The following is a 24,714-nucleotide window of genomic DNA, read 5'->3' on the forward strand; positions in this document are numbered from 1 at the left end:
GACCGGTAACCGGAAACTCTTTTTATCATATCCTTTCTCTCTCCTTATTTCATCTTTTCCCCCTCGTATACATACATACACGTATACTAGTTAAAGTGTGTGTGTAGGTATACATGTGATGTACATTTGTTCCGTGTTATTCTTCGTTGGCCCTTTTTTCCTCTTTTCTTTGCACCGGTAAACAACAGAGCGGAGAGCTCGTTAGTCCGTCGCCAGAGCAGCACACGGGGGCCAATCATCATCCGGATGGAAGAAGAAGCGCAGGCACTAGTATAGATAATAACGATAAGCGGAAAGAAAAGGAAAAAGAACCTTGTATTATTTTCGAATGCTCTTTTCTTCTGAGTGTATAAACGAACATTTCCCTCGGCGCCAAGTTTGAAAATCTCGTCCCCCCTCCACCCATTTACCGGGACATTTTCATTCATTAATGAATTCTCGCTCTCTCTCTCTAGCACTGAAAGTGTCGAGCAGAAGCACAAACTTTGCTCTCGCTTCTTCCTACTTCCTTCCGTTTCCTGTGTCTCTCGCTCCTCGCTAATGTGCATCCTGCCTCTCCTAGCTAGCTCCTGCATGTTAATAATGACGTTAATGGACGGGGCGAACGTGTGCAAAGACTCTGCAGCTCCGCCGATCGAATTTAACCAAGTCGAACGTAAAAGAGAAAAAGAGAAAAAGGAGGAAATCAACATGAAAAACCAGTTGATTGGTGTCGAAAATTTTCAATTGATGATCGTTTGTATGTTGGCAAGAAAAGCAAACATCCACATGCCGTGAAATATGCAAATGGGAAAAGCAGCAGAGCAACAACAAAAAGTAGATTTATTAATTGAATTTTTTTTCTGATTTTCTCTGTCAAACTGCGCAACGTCTCGAAAGTCTGGGAGCTCAGCAGCCAGACGCTTGGCATCACACAGCAGGACGTTAAACGTAATGCCGCAAAACCGGAATTGATTGAATCACGAGACGTTTCCTCGCGGCGTGTGTGTTCATTCTATATAACAAAGGAATCAAAACGAGTCATCCGCGCCGGAATACACATACACACATGGGCCGAGATGAAAAGTGCTGGATGGGGATATGTTGTCGTCGGAGTCAGCCAATGACAAGGTGGAGACACATAACGCACGCCGGATCAATGGAGTCGTCCTCTCTTATTCTCCTTCCAGTCAAAATCATTTCCAATTTCTATTAGCCTTTGCCATCCAGCGCTCGCACGGGCGTGTCTCTATCACAAGGAGGTGGAAGATGTGCTGAGCGTCGTCAGATTTAGTAAAGAGGATAACGTTTGATTGAGAAGTAAATGGAACCGCTCCATGGGAACATCTTCGCGTGCGCGTGTATCCGTCAGCCATTCATCCGGAAACGGTGGGGTGAAGAAGAAGAAGAAGAAAAAGAAGAAGGGAGAGGCAATTGGCGATCTAATCCGGACCCCACCCACTTGTTCGTATCCATGGATTCTGGCGATTCAATCGACTTGCTCTCCTTGTGACGTACATACACGACACTCTTGTTTCAACATCAACTTATTGATCGCTTTTGATTTGGAAAATGTACAATCGCCCAATTCGTGTAACGTTTTCTTGTCTGTGGCCAAATAATAAACGGACCAATGAAAAATACATGCACTTGCATATTTCCTTTATTCTTTTTGATTTAGAGATGAGAACCAGCTGCTGTCATTTTGATATTACACGGCGTTTATATAGTAGACGACATGAAAGATAACTGCGTCAAGGAGCGATAAACAATTGCGAAGGGAAACAAAAGGGCGAGGCCCATGCAGCAAAAACAAATCACCAAAAGTTATACGAGAGTCTATGAAACGAGTCGCTATATGATGATGATGATGATGACGATGCATCTCTTTCAGCTATAGATAATATGTATACGGCGGAAGGGGGGGGGGGGGACGCGGAGTGGAAAATTGGAATTTTCAAATCCAATTTTCAAGGGTGGAAACACCCAGCGCACGAAATGATTCACGCAGTTGGACGTGCTGGCGTCGCCCGCTAGATTTTTCGGTCCACACGAATTTTCTCAGACAAAATACAAACAAAGGGGATGTAGCGAAATGCAACGGCCATTTTGTCTATGGGTGTGATTATTGTCACTCAGTTGGTCGTTCCGGATCCCATATTTCCCCCATTAGTTAGCAGAGGCTTCATTCCCATATTATTGCGCAACAAGCAGGAACGGAGGCTGGGGTAGAAACGGTAGAAAAGGCGAAATCAAATGAAGACAAAGAAAATGGGTGGCTCGTTATTCGTGGTCGTGTCGGTTAGCGAGACGGGCACATTGTCCCTTTTTTTCCATGTGTACACGCTAAAATGCAGTACTAAAGTATAAAGCCAGGCCGAAATATTCAAATTAGTTGGTGTACCAAACAAACGGATTGATTCAAGTTTAAGCCTACGGTATTTTCTTTTGTCTGTTTTGATTTTGATGCCAACAAGATGTTCGCATATGCTAATGATCGGGAGGCCCCTATTATTTATAAATGTGTGCTGCTCGTCTAATATCATCCTCATCGTTAGGTTATTATTCTCCTTTTGGGTTTTGGCTAGGATGATGAGGTTTATCAACACAATAGGCCACAGGCAAATTGCCTAGCAGTGTTGTCTGTCGTTGGCATTAGTTCAGCCTTTTCTCTTTCTCGCAGCAGCCACTTGTTTCTCCAGGGACTGTCAACATGTATCGACACTTTGACTCTTTCTGCATAATATAGGGGGGATTTTTTTCCTTTTTTTTTAATGAGCACTCCGCTGGATTTCTTTTCTTTTTCTTCTTTTTCCGCATCAATAGTTTTTCTTTCTTCGCCACGGCCGAATTAGAAGAGGAAAAGCGGATATGCGACGTCATTATTATACTTTGACTTGACATTCAGACGCAAAGTTAACTTTCGGTTTTGAGACACTCTACTGGATGGACTGTGCGACGTATATGCGGTTGTGTCACTTTCTATTGAATGCGGGGGCCAATGGGAACCCCCTTGAATGTATATTATAGTGATTCACTTTTTCTAAAATTTCGTAATCCTTATTTATTTTACCATCAGCAAGGTTATATATTCTGCTGTGCCGTGTGTAATTATGTTTGCCCAGGCCTCTGACTGTTGTGTGCATAAAGTTCGCTGGTCCTTCCAGGACTCCCATCAAGTTCTCTGATCTATTGAACGAATCTTCTCAAACGGGAATTACCACACCGGAGAATCCCAGCATGAGCAGCAGTTCAGTGTGTACAGTACACACATCTATAGGACTAAATAAGCCTCTGGCCTGTAATAAATTCGAGTGTATGGTCGTGCCAAGCATTAGGGGGGGATCTAGCAGCACAAGTACGTCCATGTATAGATATGCTCTCTTATTAGATTGTACACGCCCGACAGGAGGACGAATCCGCTCCCACAACTTGCATAAGAAGATCTTGTTGTCCCGATATAGGCGGATATCCGCTTTAGCGGTGCCAATCAGGTCGCCTGCATGAATGCGGAGCATCAGTGCTGATAATAATAATACATTGGCTGCCGTCTCTCAATACTATATGGGACCAAACCCAATAAAAAGGTGGATTAGGTGAGGTATACTGTCGCGAGTCCAATCGAAGACAAACAGTTGGAATTGAAACTTGAAACAAAAACCAACACGTAACACACAGCACACTTAAACGCTGTCGTGAGCTCATGCTAATAGTCCTTTCAAATAGTGTGGCGACAAGGACGTGTTGCTGAATTGATCCATCCACTGAATAGATCCTTGCTGTGTGCTCGAACTCGATTTACTCCCACCCAAGTACAAACGAAACTTTGTTTCAAGTGGATAGGAATCGATATAGAATTCAACTGTATTTGCTGCCACTGTAGCTCATTTCAACACTATGTGGACAAGTCTGCTGTCTATTTAACTATTTGTTGCAGATTCCAGTGAATTGTATGTAGTTCACTCTGTTAGTTGAATGGAAAGTTAACTCTAAACCCAATATAACGGCGCAGTGCCGTTGCGAGATTTCCAGGTACTAATGCTTACATGTTTAGTCTGCGTTAATGAAGACAGGATCGATGGTTTGCCACTTGGATGGATACACACGCGTGTGCCATTTGGTGCACTTGAATTGCTGCGATATCAAACAAAAGAAAAAGTTTGAAGAATCAAAGAAAAAGGACTCGTAGTGATTTCTATAAATAACTCGGATTGATCTCACTTAAAACGAATCGACCGTGGAGCAACTTTTTGGCTCCGCTGTCCAGGTTGTTGTCTCCGGTTGTCTCCTTTCAGTCAGTTGCTGTTGTTGCGCAACGTACAGCCGTACGGACAATTCGGCTCGTCAGGTTTTACACCAGATTTTACGTCTATTCAGGTCCAATGCGCTGCCAGGCAACATAGTCCATATTACCCCGGTGTACTTCTATCAAAGACTATATACACAATAGCTGAGCTGACTGTCTGGCCATATAACACAAGAGAACTTTCATCACATATATCGCCTTTTATAGACCAACATACGCCGCGTTCCCAGTTCACTACTGCGTTGTTTGTTTAACCAGGAAATGCTAAAGAAGAGGAGCAGTGCAACCAAATGAACAAAAGGCACTGAAACTGCCAAACAATAGACATGCATTTTAACCGTCTGGCAAATGAATCCCGGCCAAACTATTTCGAAATAACATCACCGATCACGATAGATGACGACAACGTCTGGGTATTATATTTGGTGATTTTTTTCCAATCCGTATTCCGCGCAATACATTTACTAGATCTAATCAGACAGTTTGACTTGTGCTACTTTAAGGAATTATTATTTCCTGGTCCTGAAGGGTCTTATTTTTTAGTTTATGAGGAAACTTTTACTTTTTTTCGGGTCGATTACTCGATTTGCAATCATTTCTATCGATATTTTAGGCTCAGCTAATTAGAATTGATTAGTGTCGTCTGCTGTGTGCTGTCGTTTAGACGTTTAGTCTACAAGTTTTGAAAAAGAGACGAAGTTCAAGTTTAAAAAAGAAAAAGGAACGATCACATTTTGGGGAATGTACGTGGTAAAATAGCCCAGCAAATAAAATAACAAAAATGTGGTCGTGTCAACTCAGGTCGAGTCTCTTAATGGAACAGCTTGAAACACACTCCATGCTGTTTAGCAGGAAAACTAAGAAACTAAAAGAATACCACTATGATTATGGGAGATTAAATAGAGTTCAACCTGTTCAAATTTTGTGAAATGTGACACAGCAAGGTATGCAAGTTTTGCTTAAGTGCTGGTTTTCAGCAACAATCTCAGTATCATCGCTAGCTGTAAGATGATGTTTGTGTTACTTTTATTCCTGCGACCTGCTAGATATTTAAATGATGCATGACTTGCATAAATACAGTGTATTACATGGAAACCTTAAGTTCTCCTGTTTATTAACAATTAAGGTTTATCCACCATCTCATTTTCAACTTTTCTTTATTGTTGCTTCTGTTGAAATCATTTGTAAGCCATTTTATTATTTTCCATTTAGATCAACAGCATCCCGTTTCATAGAAACTACCGACGTCGGTCGAGTTCTTCCCTTGAAATCACCTGTGTCATCATTAACACCCATGTGTGTGGGTGTATTCACGAAGACGTTCTTTTTCTATCCCTCCTGGCGTATTCAACTATTCTGCGGATGGATGAAGCATTTCTGGATGGATGCCTGGCCGTATTTCCCAGGCTTAAAGGTAGGACAAATTTATCTCTGCACTTCCTTTTTTATTATTGATTGGCGTATTATAAATCGTTACGGAATACGATTATTCCTGAGCTGGTGGTTGGCTTGAACTTTGTTATTTTGCCTTTTTTTGTTGACTCAGTTATTAGGGATAATTATATAATTCTTTTTTAGAACGACTGCAGATCAGGCTTGTTTTTGTACTTCACAACTTTGATTGTGAGATAAATACTGAAATTCAAACATTTTGTAACTTTTAGCAAATAAGTGTAATTAGAAATTTTTTTTTGCCGCCACCCACTGACACCTTCCTCGTTTATCACGCCCCTAGAATAACAGCACTCTGCTTTGGGCTTTGCTCGCCGAGTTGCAGTTCAGATTAGTGAACTGTTGAATGAATAAGACATGGCTGCTGGGGTATATCCGATCAGCACACATCTGCATCCCTTTTCCCTAATTATTCGTCAAGTGAAAATGGCTAACTCGACGGGCGTACATAATAGAATATCGCCGATCCTTTTTTTAGCTGGGCTCTTCTGCATCAGCTCTAAGGCAACTTGTTCCCAGGCCCCTCCTTGATATTCCAACGGCACCGCACCTAGCACAGCAGATTTTTCAAAGGCTATATACGTAAAGTTGGGGTTCCTTGCCTCTTTGCGATGATTACGGGATGGGTTCGCGTACTCTGGGAAATAATAGTGTAACCTCTACACAATAAAATACGGCCAAGTAGAGAGAAGAACTTGAGGAGTATATAGAGGATGCAATCAGTGCACGGCAGAGTCTGTTGTAATACCTTATTCGAATTCAATCACCGTTTCTTCTTTCCTCCCCAAAGGCGGCCATCATCACTGCGCTCCTGTTGTTATATCGTACCAGCCGTATATACCATGTATACAGAAAATCCATGTAAATCAGGGGCGCGTGCCTTTTATAATGCTCGGCGTGCGGAGACGTTATAGTGGGGCCATAAACAAAACCAAAAATATTCCGCCAGATATTTTTTATTTTCTGATTAAAAAGTTCCTCCCTCCTCTGGGCTTATCGTTTCTTGTCTTTCAAAAGAAGAAGAAGAAGAAGATGTGTGGGCCGCTATGAATGAAGCCGACTGTGAGAAACACAGACGGCCAATGTCATCCACCCACGCAACTTGTTGCACTCGGTGGGCGGCACCTGATCCACCACCGCAAGATTAAGTCCACAAATATCAGTTCACAGAGCCACTTGATTGTTTGAGAGTATACGACCCGCTTAAATTAATTAGACGCGAGTAGCCGATGGCGGTTGCGATCGATACGTTTTATCGAATATTTAACTCCATAGTCGTCGTCGTCGTCGTTTGAAAGGAATGCGTACGTATCCATTTCACTTTTATTTGTAACTTTTCCTACGCACTTTGCCTTTTAGCTGCTAGCTGCCGGGATGATCAATGTTTTAAGTGGCAGCTGGAGAAGCAACTGTCAAGTCCCTCCGCACCGGAAGTGTGTGTGTGTGTGTGTGTGTGTATGCACATTTGTATTCTATAAATAGATTGATCCATCCAACGCGCTGCCGCCGCCGTCCCTGCTGCTGCTGCTGCAATAACCGGGTGAAATCGAAATGGATATCGATCGCCAAAGGGGAGGCCCAGTGAAACCCCTTTGTGCATCAATTGCGCAGATGATCCTGCATTATAGAGTGTCACTGCAGAGCATTCTATTAGTTGGGCAGTCCAGTGTGTGTAGTTGGATTCACTCGATGGTTATAATCCAACGCCTAGACGAAACAAGTGAAATCTGCAGCGCACATATATACTACGTATGTATATATAGGCAACAGGAAAGACCATTTCCATTAGTGTCTGTAAAAGAAGAAGAAGAAGAAGAAGAAGAAGAAGCTCATATCATTGGATAGTTGTATAATGCACGTGATGGCGCATTATTCTTTTAATGGTCTAAAAGGTTTTTTGTGCTCTGCAGCACTACGCATTGCGCTGTAGTGTACGCTGTAGTGTACACACGGGCGCGCCATCGAGAGATGCTTCGGTTGTGTCGCTGTTTAGTTGATTCGGGCTGCTGGGCGATAAAAAAGAAAAGAGACTCGTGCAATGATGTGCTTGTTCTTTCGCCCTGCTTGTGGGGGGGGGGGGCTGCTGGCCATCACTCTTCCGCAAAAAAGCGAATGATGCAATATAATATAGACCGCAGCATCCATCAGCCGAGATATGGGCCGTTAAAATGCATGTGCAGCCCGCGCTATTATAAGACGAAGCGTGATGGCCATTGTCATTATGGGGAGACAGCTTCCCGCTATAGTCTAACAAGGTCCCGCAAATATTATTGAATAGACGAAACGCGCTAATAATGCGTGATGCTTCTCTTAATTTCGTCATTTCCGGCCGTGACAGCAGCTGCGGGTTGTGTAATATCCGAATACAGAGCATAGCAGCAGCAGCAGCAGCAGCTTCCTAGCGACTAGATTCTTTCTAAACTGGTACTATAGTATAGCCTCTCTATACAGGAAGATGAATGCCCTGGAACTTGATGATTAATCCACCTTGCTTGCGAAGTATTTCAAAGAGGGATAGGTACCTTAAAGCTGTCTATAGATTTGAGGTTTATTATAGAAGCAAGAATAGCTAGCACAGACGCGCGCAGGAAGGGAAAACTTTTTTTTTTAATGGAATGAGAGGTGAGCAGGTGGTCAGTGGGTCTCAAACGAAGTGGATAAGAGTGAAATAAGAAAAGGACCCCCAAAGCAGCTTAGAGACCAATGCTCCTCTATTTATAGAAAAAGACGAGCAGAAAGAATTAACGACAAATATATATCTCAAAACGTCTCCAAATATCAGAAATGCAATTACAATTCAACGATAAGAACCCCAATAGAGGTAAAAAGACAGTCAGGTTATTTCCCATTGGCCGTTGGTGTGAATGTTTCACTTCAACGTGAGTTCTGCGAAGCATAACAAATCGTACTCAGATCACCAACTGGACTGGATTGTTGAACTTGAGATGGTTTTTTTTTAAACCCTTTTATTACGTAAGGTGGTCGAGTAATGAGGTCATTTCTTGGCGCATTGAACTAGTATACATGCCGAGACAAAAGTTGGGACTGTTGGGGATTTTCATCAACTCGAGATTGAACCTCGTCCGTCCGCATCCGGCGCAGCACGTCCCGTATCGGCTCTTGTCATCTCCTTCATGACGGACATCACAAAAAAGAAAGGTCCCAGAAAGTTGACTGCCCTACACATCCTCTTGTCACGAACAACAACAGCCTATTCTAAAAAAAGGAAGAGGAAACTGCCGGCCCGGGAGTCCCGCACTGCGAGCAAATCCGCAAAAGTGCTACAAAGAGGAGTAGGTGAGGTGGACGGTGAAGAAGATGAAGAAGCCGGTGGTTCTTTTCGTTTATTATTACGACTTGACCAGCGTGGCATCCGCACAAGAGAAAAAAAGAAAAGAAAGAAGGCGATAGGATAAAAATAAGACATGGGGCCGGATTAGTAAAAGAAAAAGGATAAAACCCCTCCCCAAACAACAAATATTACAACAATAATATCCCAGCAGCCACCACCGCCGCAATAATACAAGAAGAATAATACGTGGCGTGGGGGCCCGCCCCTAGACAAAAAAAAAAAGAATAAGGAAGAAAACATTAGCCCTGGCTCCTGCTGGGCGTTTTAGTGTTTACAGCACGTCCGATGCTGATGGGAGTCCCGGTGGGACAGGCGGCCGGAACAGAAACAAGTCCTACGTCTTATATATATTTTTAAGCTACATCTCCTGTATTATTATGCTAGACGCCAGCAAGATATTTACTAGACTGGAGTAACAGTACATCAGCAGTTTCTTGGGGAGGTGGAGAGATATCCAGTATAGACTATACGCTTGCCATTATTGCGTCACATATGATATCATATCAGACTATTCATTTAAATGATGGAAGTTGGTTGACGCGGTCATATGTCGGTCAATGAAACAAATCGGGGACATTCGTTTTGATTGAAACACCGAGGAAGTTATAGGGATGGCAAATAATATTTCCCCAATTGATAATCAGCTCTGCTTTTGCGCCCCGTGTGCGGTGCTCGACAGCACTCGAGTGACTTTTGCTGCATTTTGAAGAAGTTGACGCTGTGCTGCTGCTCCTGCAAAGGAGGGAGCAATTGAAAGTCTCGTTAATATTTAAAGACTCTCTCTCTTTCCCTCTCCCTTATGCTGGCCAACCCAAAAAGGAAAATAAAATAAAAAAAAAGTCATTCCCCTCCGTTTTTAAGACTTGATCAGCAAGCGACTGCAATCAATTGGACACAATTTGCCAGCATGTAGAGCCCGGGTGGCGGCTGCGGTGGTGGGGTTCCGTTTGCAACGGTGTGGGGTATTGATTTATCGGTCGGGACCAGGTCGGGACCCCACATCGACGTGCTGCTGCCGTTTGATCGATTCTGTTTTTTGTTTTTTTTTTCCATTTCTCTCGTCTCTTCGCTGATGCTGGGAATATTATTCATTGGGAAGGCAGCCGCGCTTTATTCGTATTTCTATTTTTAAATGCAGAGTTCACCGGTCCGTTGTTTGATGATTGGGGAAATTTCCATTCAATCGCCGCGGCGGTGCCATGGAGTCTATACGGCCATCGATCCGCCGTTGGGGCTCTAACCGTTGGATCAAACCCGCACGACGGAATAAAAGAGCGTCGCGTGTTGCAGGCAGCCCTGCATCACGGAATAGAAAAGAACTCGACTTTTGATATTGCGTCTCGCATCATCTGTGATGTTGAGGTCCGATTGAATTTGGCGGACAAACTTTTATTTATTAGTTTTTTTAGTCCAAACGGTGGGAAACAGATGATGGAATAGAAGGGTCGGAATAAAGAACTGCTTTACTCTGTCGTTTTATTATAAGCTTCTTCGGATGGTTTCAGACGTTTCAGACGCGTACGTCTACTCTATAATGGATGGCCTAGATCTCAGCTGAAAGTGAAGAGGAAAAAGACAAAAGTTGGAGATGAGACCCCCCTGGAAAACCAGAAGATACCGGCGGGAGTGAACTTGTAGCTTTAGCCAGCCAAGATTTGATATCAAGTTTCTCTCTTTCTGCCTCGCTCGCATCAGCTTCAACTTTTTGTCTCCTGCGATACTCGACAATTAAAATTTAGATCCGATTCGTCTTTCATCTCACTCAGCACAACAGTCTCTCCTCTGGTGTTGAAGTAACTCGCAGAGATGAGTGATGCCCATCTAATCTCATTGGTCCTATTTTCCAACGAATAGCTAAATGGGACAACATAAGAATTTATCCGCCCTGCAAATCATCCAATCAGTCGACAGGAGTGCGTCTTTAAAGAGACAAAAGTGGTTAATCAGAGTAGACGATGATGATTCGAGTGGCACGATTCTGTGACGAACGGCTATTTTCCAGTCCGATGATTTTGTGTGTCGGCGTGCGCTCTCCACCGTCCCTCACGTCCTCGTATGCTGAGGCCGACTACTGCTCGGCTCCTCCTGTTGACGTGTGTGTGTGTGTTTAGACTTAATTGTATTGCTTTGATTCTGATTTGATAGCCTGGGGCCGGCCAACTAACGGCTCATAAAAGTGACAAAAGAGAGTTGCTATCCGTACCCCGTTGCTCTATAATATCCCTATTCTGCTTATTTACTTTTGTACGAATGATGGCGCGCATGTCGTTCGGATGCGCCTTTGCTCAACAGGATCAAAGCTAATTAGCTCCAGACCGGGTGCATAGATAGGAGTCAGAATCCCCCTCCTCCATTTTCTTTACAAGAAGAATGTTGGATTTTACTCAGTTTATTGATTCTTTTTGGCTGGGCTGGTGAAACAACACGTATAGCCTTTTGGCTGGGCCTATTGCGTAATACGCTCCGTTACGTAACGCTCTGCCGGTGGTTGTATAGTAGAGTAGTAGTGCCTGTTGGGCCTCTATACGCATTCGCCAAAAACGATCGAAAGAAAGTCACTTCTTTTTTGGAAGGTTGTTTCTTGTTGTGTACACTGCGCCGATGTGCAGGTCGATGGAGTGCATTACGCTGCCATTGACTTGCTGCTGGCCGTAAATAGACAACGTCAGGATCCATAATGTAGTACTCCTGCTGCCGAGTAAAAGGATCTTTTTTTTCTTCTTACATCAATACAAACAAAGCAGCCATTTTGGCCTGTAGAATTGTCCACTCTATTGAATCTGCGCCAAAACGAAAAAATAAATTGATGGAATATGGGAAAAAAGGAGCGAATCCAGTTCGCGGTGGTGGTTGTGAGGCTGTAGCGGGAATCGACCCGTCAAAACATCGGCACCGCGCATCTCTTGATGGCGGAATTACATATCCGATCGGGAATGTATCTAGTCCTATGAAAAGAGCGAAAAATGTGCTAGAAAGAAAACAACCACAGCGGAGGACACGAATAAAGAAAGAAAAGAAGAGAAAAGAGTCTGGCTGGCCCTGTTTCTTTTTTTGGGCTTCGATATTTCAGAGAGACAAAGGCGGGCATAGAAGGAAAGAGTCTCAACGGAGTTGCAGCACACACAGCCCTTTTTCTCTCTCTCTCCCGATCCTGAAATGTTCCGTCTGTGCAGCGCAGTTATATATCATAAAAAAAGCTCTTCCAACACGGCACAAGCCCACCACCGCCGCCTCCCCTCTTCCAACAGTGTATTGATTGGTGATGCTGTTGGCAACATATACCATCCAGCAGCACAGCTTAAATCCCAAACGGGGCCCAACAGTAGCCGAGAGATAACATGTTTCACGTTGAACTGCTTTTATTTTCTTGTTTTCTTTCGAATCGGCCAGATTGAGCCGCCAGTCAACTCACCTGGCGGCAACGGCCTTAAAGATGAAGGCAAATAGACTACAGTTGAATTGGCACATTACGATTGATGCCATCAACTATTTATTGGCCATCCTTTTTCTTTTGATGGACTCTTAATGCTGCTGCAGAAGTTGGTAGGTTCCAACGCCTGTACACGTATACAAAGGGAGGGGTTCGACGATGTGACGGCGTGTTGCGCCGCCGGATGAAAACTTGGCACTCAACAGCTGAGGACATCACGACCGCAACGTGAGAGTGCCGAATACATATACCCAACGCTCCAGAGAGAACCGAAGAAAACATCATCAGACATGTAAGCACCCCTAGAAGTATAGACTTAAATACGGCTATATATTTAGCAAGGTTTAGCGGATGTAGAAAAAAAATTTTGATTAGTGGACAATCAAGTCTAATCTCGATACGTGTGCGGTGCACTATATCAGATGAAATATCTGATATACCAATTGTAGTCGTCGTCCTTCTTCCCTGATAGATATACTTACAAGCCCGACAGAGAGTTCTCTATAAAGATTCGGATGAAAATCAATAAATCCGAAAATGGTCTGGGCGGATCTCGAGTCCGCGTACACACACGGAGAAAAGGGAAAACTCTTTCTTTGATGTCGAATCAAATTTCTGATGTCATTTAGCCATCGATCCTGGACTAGGCTGGGCTGCCGGAGCTAATAGAGAAAAAGAAGAAGAAGAAGAAGAAGCTATATGGATTTATACATGTGGGGCCAAGTAATAGTTGCCATTGTGTCATTGGCAAGATCAGCGCCGAGCGCCGCCTCTTTTTTCTTTTTGCCTCACCCAGGAAAAAATCCAAAAGCAGCAGCGGTAGTACAATGGATGAACCCCTCGACAACTAAATATTACTTTCATCAGAAGAGATTGCAGATGGGCTCAATCCTCGTCCTTCAGCCCCAAACCCCATACACACAACATCAATATTATACACAGCAGCAACAAAAGACGCGGGACAACGTCCCAGATATTTTTTGTCGAGCTGGAAATGTTTCGTCTTTTTTTTTTTTTTCTTCTGCTATAGATCGTATGGGTATTAACATGTTTATAATATCTTCAACACAACGGATTTGTTGACTATAGCCGCCGCCGCCGTGAGATTACGTCCTACATGTACATGTGCTGTGCGCTTGTGTATATTCCATTAGAGCTGTGCCGAGCCATTAGCCTGATTATTCTTCTCTCTCCTTCGCTCCAGCACCCGAAATATATATCTAGAATTTGATGTTGAAGCATTTCAAATTGATGGGCCTCGCCGATATAACTTAATATCTCTTGTATAATAATGTATTATAAACTACTAGGTAACCTTTAACTGGGGATGTATGGCAGGATATGCCTGTTACGTTTGGCGGTTACAATAAGGACGAGCTACTACTTGTAGGAGGAGAGGCAATCCAATCAGATAAATGGAAGACGCGATATGTGCCCACCCCTCGACCGCGGGAGCAGCTCAACTGACAGTCGGAATATGACAACAATAATATATCCTTACCGGAGGGCCGCCACCACCACCATCCCCCCGGCCGTCTGTCTATAACAGAGAGAGTGCATGATATCTTTATCCATCTTGACTATACCATAGGCCATAGGCTATGCAATATTCAGCCAGCGACTCCCCGGTCTATTTCTCGGTACACGATGTGTGTGTGTATACACACTACACAGTGCCCTGTACAGTCAAAGAGGATGTTGTATGGGCCAGGCTTAGTGTAAATCTAATCTTTCCTATCTCTTTATTATTATTATTATTATTATTATTCGCTCTGCTCGTCCGAAATCATTCAAATGTTTGTCTTCTTTATTTATTTCTATACTCGCCCTATAACATATAATATCTAAGAGAGTCTAACTAATAATACTGCGCCGTCTAGGCTCTTGTGTAAATAGAAGGCTATTCACTAAGGATATGATGGACTTTTGTGAAGTGGGAAAATTCCTTGTGTCTATCTGCCCATAACTGGCGTCTATACAAAAAATTGAATGCTACAAGTTTTATTGGTGTATTTATAGAAGATGGCAGAACAGGGGGGAGGGAAAAACAACAACAGAGAAATCGTCTTTTTATTGTGTGGGTTGTTTGCGCTGTCTGTTGCTGCACTGCGCCCCTCTATACGATTTTGGTTTGAACTTGTAAGACTTCTGGGCTATTTTATTATTGATAGACTATGAGAATCCTGCTTTTTACGGACCTGTATACCTTCATGACTAGATTATTCAAAAAGATCATTGCGTGCCCGGCTTCGAAAGCGAGACCAGTGTGGGGCTATTTTCGAGTCAATCAAATATTCAAAATTTTCGAGACATGCTACGTGTGATCTCTTATTCAGTCGAGGATTTTTTATTTGATTTTTTTTCTTTCTTTCTTTTAAGGTGACACAACAAAATGGACCTTGGGTTGACTGCCATCTATTGCTGGGAAATGCAAATTGGCCGGCAGCGCAGCCCAATTCAAAAATCAAAAACACGGAGAAACTCACGACAAGTTGCGGTAAGTTAGGTAGAAAATTTGAGAAGGAGGTTCTTCTCAGTGGCATCCACCGGATTGGAACTGCTTGACTCGCGTCATTTACAAGATCAATAGAATATGGTGCTGGGATACCGTGTAGGAAGCTGGTGGACGTCGTCCTCCTTGACCTGATCGATCCTTCATACATCCACCACCGACCAAGTGCAGTCAGGTCCTTCAATCAGGACCGGAACAACGCATTTGATAGCCTATGGCTATATGGACAGAATCCCGTCCGAAGAATAGCGCGGCTGTGTATTTACGTTGTTACAATGTCCAGCTGATGGGGGGAGGGCAACATCATCCGGAGAACTGTATCCAAAAGACACATTACTCTTTATGTCCCTATTAGATATATAATAATGACACAACTGAAGAAGGGGGAGGCTTGGGGGGGGGGGGGTCTCTAATGACTTATTAACCATCATCATTCAATCACGCGAATGAGACGGTTGGGAGCATATCTCACTAATGGATTTCTTCCCGGACATCAAGTCTAATGCAAGAGCTCCACCTTGTACAAATAAAAGTAAAATCCATTGAATTGAATGTGTATTTCTAATCAAAATGATCCCAAGCGTGCACCAGGACATATTATCCGGTTTCAAGACGCGCATACAAAAAATGTTGGAGGTTATTTCATTACTGTTTCGCCAGTGCCGTACAAGTCGTTTGGTTTTGAATTTGGAAAATACCTTGCCGATGATTTATAGGTTCCCGGCGTATAATCGGCTTGGATTGAAAGCGATAGATATGCGTCGTGCACAGCTATAAATAAACAGTGACTGGCTGCTGCCGCCGACTGAACATTTCACGGAAGAAAACATTTCAAATAGGCTTGACGGCAGTGTCGTGGAACTGTTTGATGTCAAAAATACGATCCTTGCCCCCCCGCTGCGCTGGACAGGATCCGTTCATCGGGAAGATGCCGTGGCCCGTGACGAAATCGGGACATTTAACATCCAGCCTGTTATCTTTCTCTCGAATTCAAAATATAATCGGCCAGGAATTGAATAATTCCAAGGATTTTTAATCTTCGATTATTAATTGGAAATAAAAATTCTATCGATATCTTGATCAGAGCTAATTAAAGAAAAGTTTCGTCTGCTTTGTCTACAAGTTTTGTAAAAGGAACGATCGTGTCAACTTTTTGGTCGCGTCTATTTATGGAATAACTTAATACAAACTGCATGAATTAAAAGAATACAAATAAAATGATTATGGGAGCTTAAATGGAAAAGTAAAACCGGTTCCAAAATTGTGAAATGTTGGTTATTCCTGTCTAGCATTTGCCATGTGAGCCCCAGTCCCCTGTTGATGCATGGCAGTTTGTTTGCACTTTGTAACCTATTTCTTTGTGCAGATGTGAGACCAGAGCCAGCCATCATAACTTCAAGATATGCAAGTTTGGCTTGTGTTGGTGTTGACCTGTCATCACCAACAATCTCAGAATCATCAAGCTTGGTTAATGTTTTTCGTTACTTTATTTCAGTGACAACCTACTAGATATTTGAATGATACATGATTCACATAAATGCAGTGTATTTCAATGAAACCTTGAAGTCTACTGTTTATTGATAAGTAGGGTTTACATTACCCACTATCTCATTTTCAACCTTTCCTTATATTTTTTTCTGTCAAATTTAATCGTTACCCATTTTTTATCTTTTTTTTTTAGATAAACAGCATCCCTCTTGATTGGAGAAACCAACAATGCCTGCCGAGTAACCTATCTCTTCTTTCCCTTTCTGTAAATTCTTCGTGGAACTCACGAGAACGCCGGACGCCTTTTTTTTCCTATACTGCCTGGAGTATTTAACTATTCTGTGGATAGGGCATTTGCGGATACCTGGCCGTATTTCCTAGGCTTAACGGTAGGAAAAATTTATTTCTATTCCTCCTTTTTGGCTGTTTCTAGGCGTTGATTATAAATCGTTGCGGAGTACGATTGTTCCTGAGCTAGGCGGTTTAATGGAACTGTTTTCTCTTGCCATTTTCGTTGACCCAGTAAAAGGGCTCATTAAATAATCAATCGAAATGGGAAACTTAAAATTGAAAATTTAATAACTCAGTGTAGACGACTGCAAATCAGGCCCAATTTTGTACCTCACAGCTTTGTCTGTGGGTTAAACAATCGAATTCAAAAATATTTTAACTTTGAACACTTTAAAGCAAAGTGCAGCTAGAAATTTTAGGACCAGCCACGCCGGCACCTCCTCGTACGGAAGGGAAAAAAAGTTGTGACACTCGATCGACACGGTGGCTGCTGCTGCTCAATTGTGTCGTTGCTCCCGCCTTCCATCCCGGCCCCCCACGGGTCCAATCGGGCGTGAGGCTGGAGGATGAATCCCCCTGCTGTTTCTGGTCGGTCGGTGATTTCAGTCGGTAAACATTAGGCAGCTCAATCTCTGCCTTATAGAGACACAGCCTTTCCCGGAACGAAAGAATCTCACAAAAGCCTTGGGAGCTGGAGCTGGAGGGGGGATGATTGATTGGTTGGTGTTTGTTGTAGATGAAGAGTTATATACAGTAGAGGGACTATAAGGTATATCTAATTAATATGGACGTGCGCTGGGATACATAAAAGAGAGCGGGAGCCCTACAGGTGATCCATCATCCCGGCGTTGCTGCTCCTATTAAAAACAGCGCAGAATCGATTCTTTTTTGGGGTTTTTCCTTTGACGTCCTTTTATAGTCTCTCTCTCTCTCTATCTCTCTATTGAATTGCCTAGTCTACTATATCCTGGATCAGTCGAAATGGTAGGGGAGAAGAGAAATGAGATGATGGATACTCAATAAGTCACAGATGTATCCTATATGTTGAGTGCTGTTTTTTTTTTCTCTCCCCTCTCATGGAACTGCGGCTATCTATTACAGGCTGTTTATACATTTGGCTAGAGAGTGGCTGTGCCTTTCACTCTAGACTAATTACAGACTGAGATATTTCAATTTTCCCAGCCAAAGACGAAAAATATGTCGCCCATATCAAGAAGTTTGTCTACATCCATCAAGGGGACAAGAGCTATTTATACAAGGGGGGGGGGATGCGACTGAATGTTATATAACACAAATATAGAAAGAAAAATAGGGAGATCAAGCCGAGTGAATGGGCGATAAGTTTTTTTTTTTGTCCCCCCTCTTCTTATCCAGTTGCTTATAAGTGAATGTAAAAAGGCGGGGGGGATTTGTTTTTTTTTCTGGTGGCGTCATGTCGTCTGTCCACCGCAACTCCACCCAATTAGTGGCTCAGGAGATGATGGAGCGATAAGAATGAACTCAAAGGAGGGAAAAACAAGGAAGGTTTCCCAATCCCATCCCCAGTTGATGATGATCGCCAGGCGTGAAATCCTCGTTGGAAATAAATCATCATCCAACCATCCAACAGCGCAGCCAGGAGGGAATAACGTTCAAATATCGCGCGTTTTGGGTCCGTTTTCGATTTTGGTTTGTCGATCGCCGGTGTCCTTGGGAAGGTGTCCGTCGGAATTTCTAGACGGGAAGAGAAAAGATATAGAAAGGCCAATAGATAATAACTCATGCGGCCGAGCTGTGACACACACGATGATGACTTTCTTTCTTTCTTTTATTTTCCTTTTTGTAGCTACAGATAGCCAGGCACAGCGTCTGCTGTGTCGTCTGTGTCTGTCTTGTGTGCTGTTTATATAACCTTCGGCGCAGACCACCGTCAGAGTAAAGGATCCTGCCGCCGCCGTCGCCACCATAAGCCAAGAAAACGGCGATCGAGTGCCGAACTTTTTCTTTTTTCTTTTTTTTCCCCGTCGTCTGTGTGTTGTTCTGTGGCTCTTGTGCAAGTGATCGCGGGGAGTCTTCCCCTAGCTGTCTTCTTCTTCTGATTGAAAGTCGAGATAGCCCAGCGCCAACCCAGCGGTTCACCTGCGATGCTTGGCCAGCGGCCCCAGGTAGATAGACGGGAATGCCGAGTATGAGAAGCCAACGCGCCGCCATCACCAGAGAGTTATTGGCAATGGCCAGTCGGGAGAGAGTTTCGCCATTTTCCGCGAATCGCCCGACCGATAAATTTTGTTGCAACACTTTGAAATCGACCCGACGATGGTGTAGGATAACATTTTGACTGCCCGACCTTTTTTTTTCTTATATTTGAAAATTAATGCTGGCCCCCCCTGTACAGTTGTCCACATAACTCTCTTCTTCTTCTTCTTTTTCTTTCTGAATGGAAGGGGCGATATAAGTAGAAGCGGCGCGGCCCCCAATAATAATACGCACATCTCAGACAAACAAGAAGAGAAACAGTGTGGGCCGGCCAGCAGGGAACGACCTCCCGACCCGGGGCTCGACCACCACCACCACCACTCGATGCGGCACCCACAGCCTCAGCAGCAGCAGCCACTCATGAAAGAAGAAGAAGAAGAAGACGAAGAAGAGAAGGGCAGTTTGGCTTTTTCTAGTGGCAATGCTGTAAGAAGGTCAATCAGTTTGAAAGAAGACGTTGTCCTGTCCTGACGTTGTTATTTTTTCTGTTGGCTGGGCGACGACGACTGGTTTTATTTTTCGTGTTGTTTTTATATAATCTGCTTGTTTGTGTTGTTTGTGTCTGGACAAGGTGCCGTTCGCTCTTATCGTTGTTCTCGTATCGCGCAAGTGCCGTTCGTTCCGTTTTTTTTTTTTCCCAATCGGCCGAGAGAAGAACCAGCGCGTATCTCCAAGAAAATGAGGAGCGCAACAACGACGACGACGGTGTTGTTGTTGTTGTTGCTTTTACCTGGGCAATTCCTGCTGTCGGCGGCCGCCTTCTCCGAGGAGTCGCTCAAAGATCTGAGCCGCCTTCCGCACTTCCAGCGCATTTGGCTCCAGCGGCTCGACCAGAGCAACCGGCGGAATAGCAACAATTTCAGCAGCAGCAGCAGCAGCAGCGCAAAGGTCACGACCTCCTCGGCCCGTCCGTCCAGCAGCACAGCGACATCCACTTGGACCGATCCGTCGACTACTGACGAATCCCTGGAAGAGGTACGTAGCGCGGCCAACATAACACACACACTAGAACAAGGGGCAAAAGAATAAGAAGCACAGAAACAATTGAATTCTCAATGCCAATGGCATCCGTTGGGGGCGACTTTTTGGGACAATCGTCGTAAAGGCATAAAACAAAAGCGCGCACATCCCAGATTGGGGAATATATATCTATTGAGGGGGGAAATATATATACAAGTTGAGGAATGTGCTGGATTTTTTCTTTTTATTTCAAGTGAAATCAGGTGAGGCCACACACGCTCACTCTGGGGACACCAGTTAGGCGCATTTCAGATACACACACACCCCCCGTTGTTGACCTTTTTTTTCTCTCTCTTTCTACCCTGTCCTGTGTGTGTGTACAGTCGACAAATGCCGGTTGCTATTCACTTTGGACATTATTTCCCAGCAGTCAGCCAGAAAACGACAAACAAAACAAGAAAGTGACCGCCCCCCTTCTCTCCAGCATCTATTTTTAGTTCCGTTTTTCTTCTTCTTTCATTTCTTTTTTATATTGCCTTTTGGGATGGATGGATCTTTTCATTTCTTTGATTGACTGCTCTCTGAGCGCCCCCCAGTGTCTCCATTGAAGAGATTTAACTCTGGAATTGTTGGACAAGTTTAAAGAAACGTCTGGGATTGAAAGGGGGGTTGAGAAAACACTCCGCCCCGAGAGTTGACCACCGCCCATTAGTACGTCCATAAGTCCATCACGGGGGTTCAACGCAAAATCTAGAAATAGAAAAAAAGGGTGTACTACTATATACACGTGGATTAATGTTTCCGGTCGTAAATCAGGAGCGGGACAATGTCAAAATCAGCGACATTATTGACCTGCAGACTTTGCCATGTGAGTGAATCCACTTGAAACGGGCGATTCCGTTGAAGAAGAAAGTTGAAATGATTATTATTTCTCGTTGCTCCTGCTGTGGCCTCGTAAACTAAACGGTTTTTACACAGGCGATTGAATTAGATTTACTAGGATGACCCTTTTCGTCCCAATGCATAGACACTTTTTATCGGTAAAGGGAATTTTTAGTTTTTTGAATGCGACAGCCGACAAAAAAGGTCCTGGGGGGAGGAATCGCAATAAATATCAAACGGTCACGTCGCTATCCTCTTTGTGAATGGAAAAGGTTTTTTTCTTTTTCCTTTTTTATTTCCATTCACTGGCGTGTGAACGAATTCAACGAATGTATTTAATGTTCACTATATAGTCAATCTTAAATCAATATTTCTATGGCGCTCTCGCAGGTAGTGGACGGAGATGAGAGAGTGACGACCGTCGGTCCCAGCGCGGTTGGCCGGAATGCGGATGCCGGAATGGAATCGACGGGCGGCAAAGTCACGTTGACGATCAGCGAAGCCAAGGAAAGACTCAAGGCCAGGAAGATCAAAAGCCGGAAGGTGAAGACGGTGATGCAACAGCAAAAGGAGGAAGAGGAAGAACAACAACTCAACAACCAAGGGCACTACCAGTACAACAAGAAGACGGACAACATTTTCCGAGATGAAAGTCAGTCGGCCGTTTTTGTTTTGCTCTTTCCAATTTTGTTTCCAATTTGTTTTAATATTTTGTTTGTTAATGGCGTAACGGATGTGATGATTAGCAGAAGAGGAAGCGGTTGAGGTGAAGAAACACATCCAGCGGATGGCCAGCGCCGGCTGCTCCACTCCAGCCTTGCGGTTGATTTACGTGCGCCAGCAGCACGAGGCCGCTCCCAACGTCCGCTACCTGCCGGCCTGCACTTGGCTCCACCGCTGCTCCGACGAAACTGGATGCTGCACCGACGACTCGAAAATCTGCTCCGCCTCGCACATCGAGTCCGTCTCGCTGCCATTTTTCGTAAGTCCATTCATTTTATTCTTCCGTGTCCAAAACCATTTCCCAAAACGAAGTGGGGGGACTTTGTTGGCCGTCATCGAGATCTTTGGTGACGATACAGACTCCGCTCTTTTTTTTTTGCTCCGCAGCCAGTCTGGTATCGCTCACATGTCTGCCCGTCTGTTCTGTCTGGGACCCAAATTCTTTGAGTTGTTTTTTCTGTCCCACGATTGCCCAAACTGATTTCCTTCCCCTTCGTTTATGAGATAATTAAGTTAAATGTTGAAACCTTTTATTTTTTTAACGACTGGCGAATGAATCATTCAGGTGTTGACGATGACTGGATCGGAGACCAAGAGGACCGTGACTCGGCTATCGTTCGAGAACCACACGGCCTGCGAATGCGTCGGCCGCAACAGCGACCTGATGCCGCGGACGGAGCCGTACATCAGCGATCCGGTCATCCGCAAGAGTCGGCTGTCGTCTCCGACTACTCTTTTGTATAATCACGACGAGAGCAACAACAGCGACGAAGGCAAATCGAGTCGTCACCATGAGAACGTCGGCAAGAGCAGCAAGACGAAGAAAGGCCGTCGCCATGACGACCCGCCGCCGCCGCCGTCGTCTCTGCAACTGGGTCGGGTTGCCACGGCTTATTCGCCCGATCCCGCTTTATTATTCCACGCGCGTAACGAAGAAGACGAAGAAGAAGATTCGGCAGGAGCCAAGCGACGATTTGGCGGCCCTTTGCCCGGCTCCAACTCCTCCAAGTAAAAATGCGAGCATCAATCATTCCCTTCATTTCACTGTCGACTGATTCTTCCGCCCCGATATAATCTATCTGACGATCCTGCTGACATGTTGAAATCGTTTAGTATCGGGTCCTAGTTGCGCCAGCTGATGTAGACATGCAAAAGGACCTGCTATCCGGGCATCTGCTCAACTTCTTCTTCAAAAAATTCAAAACTCACAATATTTTTTTTCCGGGTTACAAGAAACAGACAAACTCTTGACAGATTCTTTTTGATCTTTTGACTCTTTTCACTGCGCGAGGGGGTTGCCATTGGTTAACTGGCGTCGACATGGCAACGCCAACGTTTACTTTTTTTCCTTTTTTCGATTGAGCTAGAAATTATTCCAATTACTTCATTGATTACAATCAATCGTCCTCTTTGACACAGCAGCAGCAGCAGCAACTTGAGCAAATGTCGTTGCCCTTCGGGATTCACGCCGGTCGCCAGCAGCCGGAAGAGATCGGCCTGCGGTTTGTGCCAGTGTCACGATTACGATTTCGGACGCAGCAGACACCACCACGGCGGGATAAGAGCGGCCAATCCCGCCACCGCACGCCACCATCATCATCAGAACCTGTGCGGCCGTTTGAAACGCGGGCTGGAAACTTTTTCGCCGCGTGACCGGGGGTGAGATTTCTCCCGTTTTTTTTTTTTTTTTTTTTTAAATTGTGAAACGCTTTGTTCAATCTTGTTGCGCTTTATCCTACCAGGTGCATCGTCGAGAAAAAGTGCGGGACTCCCGAGTGCAGCTACGGCCGTTACGTGACGTTGACCGGCCGCTGCCCGCGACGCCACGAACTGCGGCCGAGGAGTTGATTTGATTCCGAAATTTCCCCCAAATTGTTTCGCCTTTACACATTACCTTCATAATGTTTCGACACTTATTCCGTCGTCCGCCGTTATGATTTGTATCGATTTTTAGACTTTCAAAAATCATATCACAATAACGAGTCGATCATCCGCTTCCTACAAGCAACAATTCCCCCCCAGCATTCGAGAGATGAAGAAGAAAAAAAAAGGAAATATCAGACGCTCCTCGTGTAATAACCGCGGCCTTGTGTTAATTCGTTTCCGTCCCATACAATCACCCCCACCCCCCTTTCCCGGTACATATTTTGACAGCTCCGCTTCTAATTATTAACTCTTCCCATAATATTCCGACCTAAACAAAACAAAACGACGACGACGACCAATGAAATCAGCCACGCAGGAAACACGGAAATCGCATGAGGATACGTCGAAGAATGTTGTGTGATTGTGTGCCACAAGTGTGTGACTGGATTGTGTAGAAGAAAGAAAGACAGAGTGAAATTGTTGTGTATTATAAATAGTAATGAATAATAATATTGGCCGCCAAATTGAAAACAAAAAACAATACAACGAATTGAATAACGAGACAATCGTCTTAATAACGTGGAAATTAAATTCCCTCTTAACTAAAATAATCCCCGATCCGTTAAGCGGATGTCGAGTGCGGATGAGAAAACCGCTTTAATCGTTTTTGAAAGGTATGGATTTTGAATTGAGAGTCGATTTTTAATGGTTTTTTCTATCGATTTCTTAAGTTTGACCAATTGGAAGATTAGTGTCGTCTGCTTTTGGTTTTGTTTGCAATTTCGAAAAAGAGACGAAGTGTAAGATTACTAAAGAAAACACATTCCATGCTGTTTAGCAGGTAAATAAAACTAAGAATACCATACCAATTATAGAATGATTATGGGAGCTTAAATAGAAGAGAAACCTGTTCTGAATTTATGAAATGTTAGTCCCTGACTAACATGTTTCATGTTGCCCCCTGTCAATGCAGTTTGTGTGCACTACATAACCTTTTTCTTTTGTGCAGGTGTGAGGTCTGAACCAGCCAGCGTAAGCTTAAGATATGCCAGTTTTACTTGGTATTGACATGTTATCAATAACAGTTTCACTATCATCGCTCAGGTAATAATTTTCGTTACTTTTATTATCCTGTGACCTGCTAGATATTTTAATGATGTCTGCATGACTTGCAGAAATGCAGTGTAATGTAACATGTGAACATGTAAACCATGAATATTCTCTTCTTTATTACCAAT

General features: G+C 44.0%; 1 protein-coding gene and 2 long non-coding RNA genes across 9 annotated transcripts in view; 2 read left to right on the forward strand and 1 right to left on the reverse strand.

Annotated features, from left to right (window-relative positions):
• Positions 1–24,714, reverse strand: part of LOC124337859 — a 639,313-nt gene that overhangs the window by 565,059 nt on the left and 49,540 nt on the right. The window lies entirely within an intron of this gene.
• Positions 4,947–16,497, forward strand: LOC124338143. Its single transcript, XR_006917672.1, has 4 exons — positions 4,947–5,229; positions 5,498–5,699; positions 14,899–15,016; positions 16,398–16,497. It is a non-coding gene; the product is annotated as an uncharacterized LOC124338143 (long non-coding RNA).
• LOC124334507 lies at positions 16,715–24,037 on the forward strand. Of its 7 annotated transcripts, none has more exons than XM_046789059.1 (8): positions 16,715–16,908; positions 18,642–19,471; positions 19,617–20,020; positions 21,278–21,539; positions 21,634–21,869; positions 22,176–22,618; positions 23,030–23,269; positions 23,353–24,037. In XM_046789059.1, exons 3-8 carry the CDS (start codon positions 19,724–19,726, stop codon positions 23,456–23,458), a joined length of 1,584 nt encoding a protein of 527 aa, XP_046645015.1. In that variant the 5' UTR covers positions 16,715–16,908; positions 18,642–19,471; positions 19,617–19,723; the 3' UTR covers positions 23,459–24,037. The 7 variants fall into 7 exon arrangements, with proteins under 7 accessions (XP_046645015.1, XP_046645014.1, XP_046645012.1 ...); XM_046789058.1 differs by having other exon boundaries at positions 18,642–18,954; positions 19,234–20,020; XM_046789056.1 differs by having other exon boundaries at positions 18,642–20,020.

Source organism: Daphnia pulicaria, chromosome 1 (assembly GCF_021234035.1).
Source record: "Daphnia pulicaria isolate SC F1-1A chromosome 1, SC_F0-13Bv2, whole genome shotgun sequence".
NCBI lineage: Eukaryota > Metazoa > Arthropoda > Branchiopoda > Diplostraca > Daphniidae > Daphnia > Daphnia pulicaria.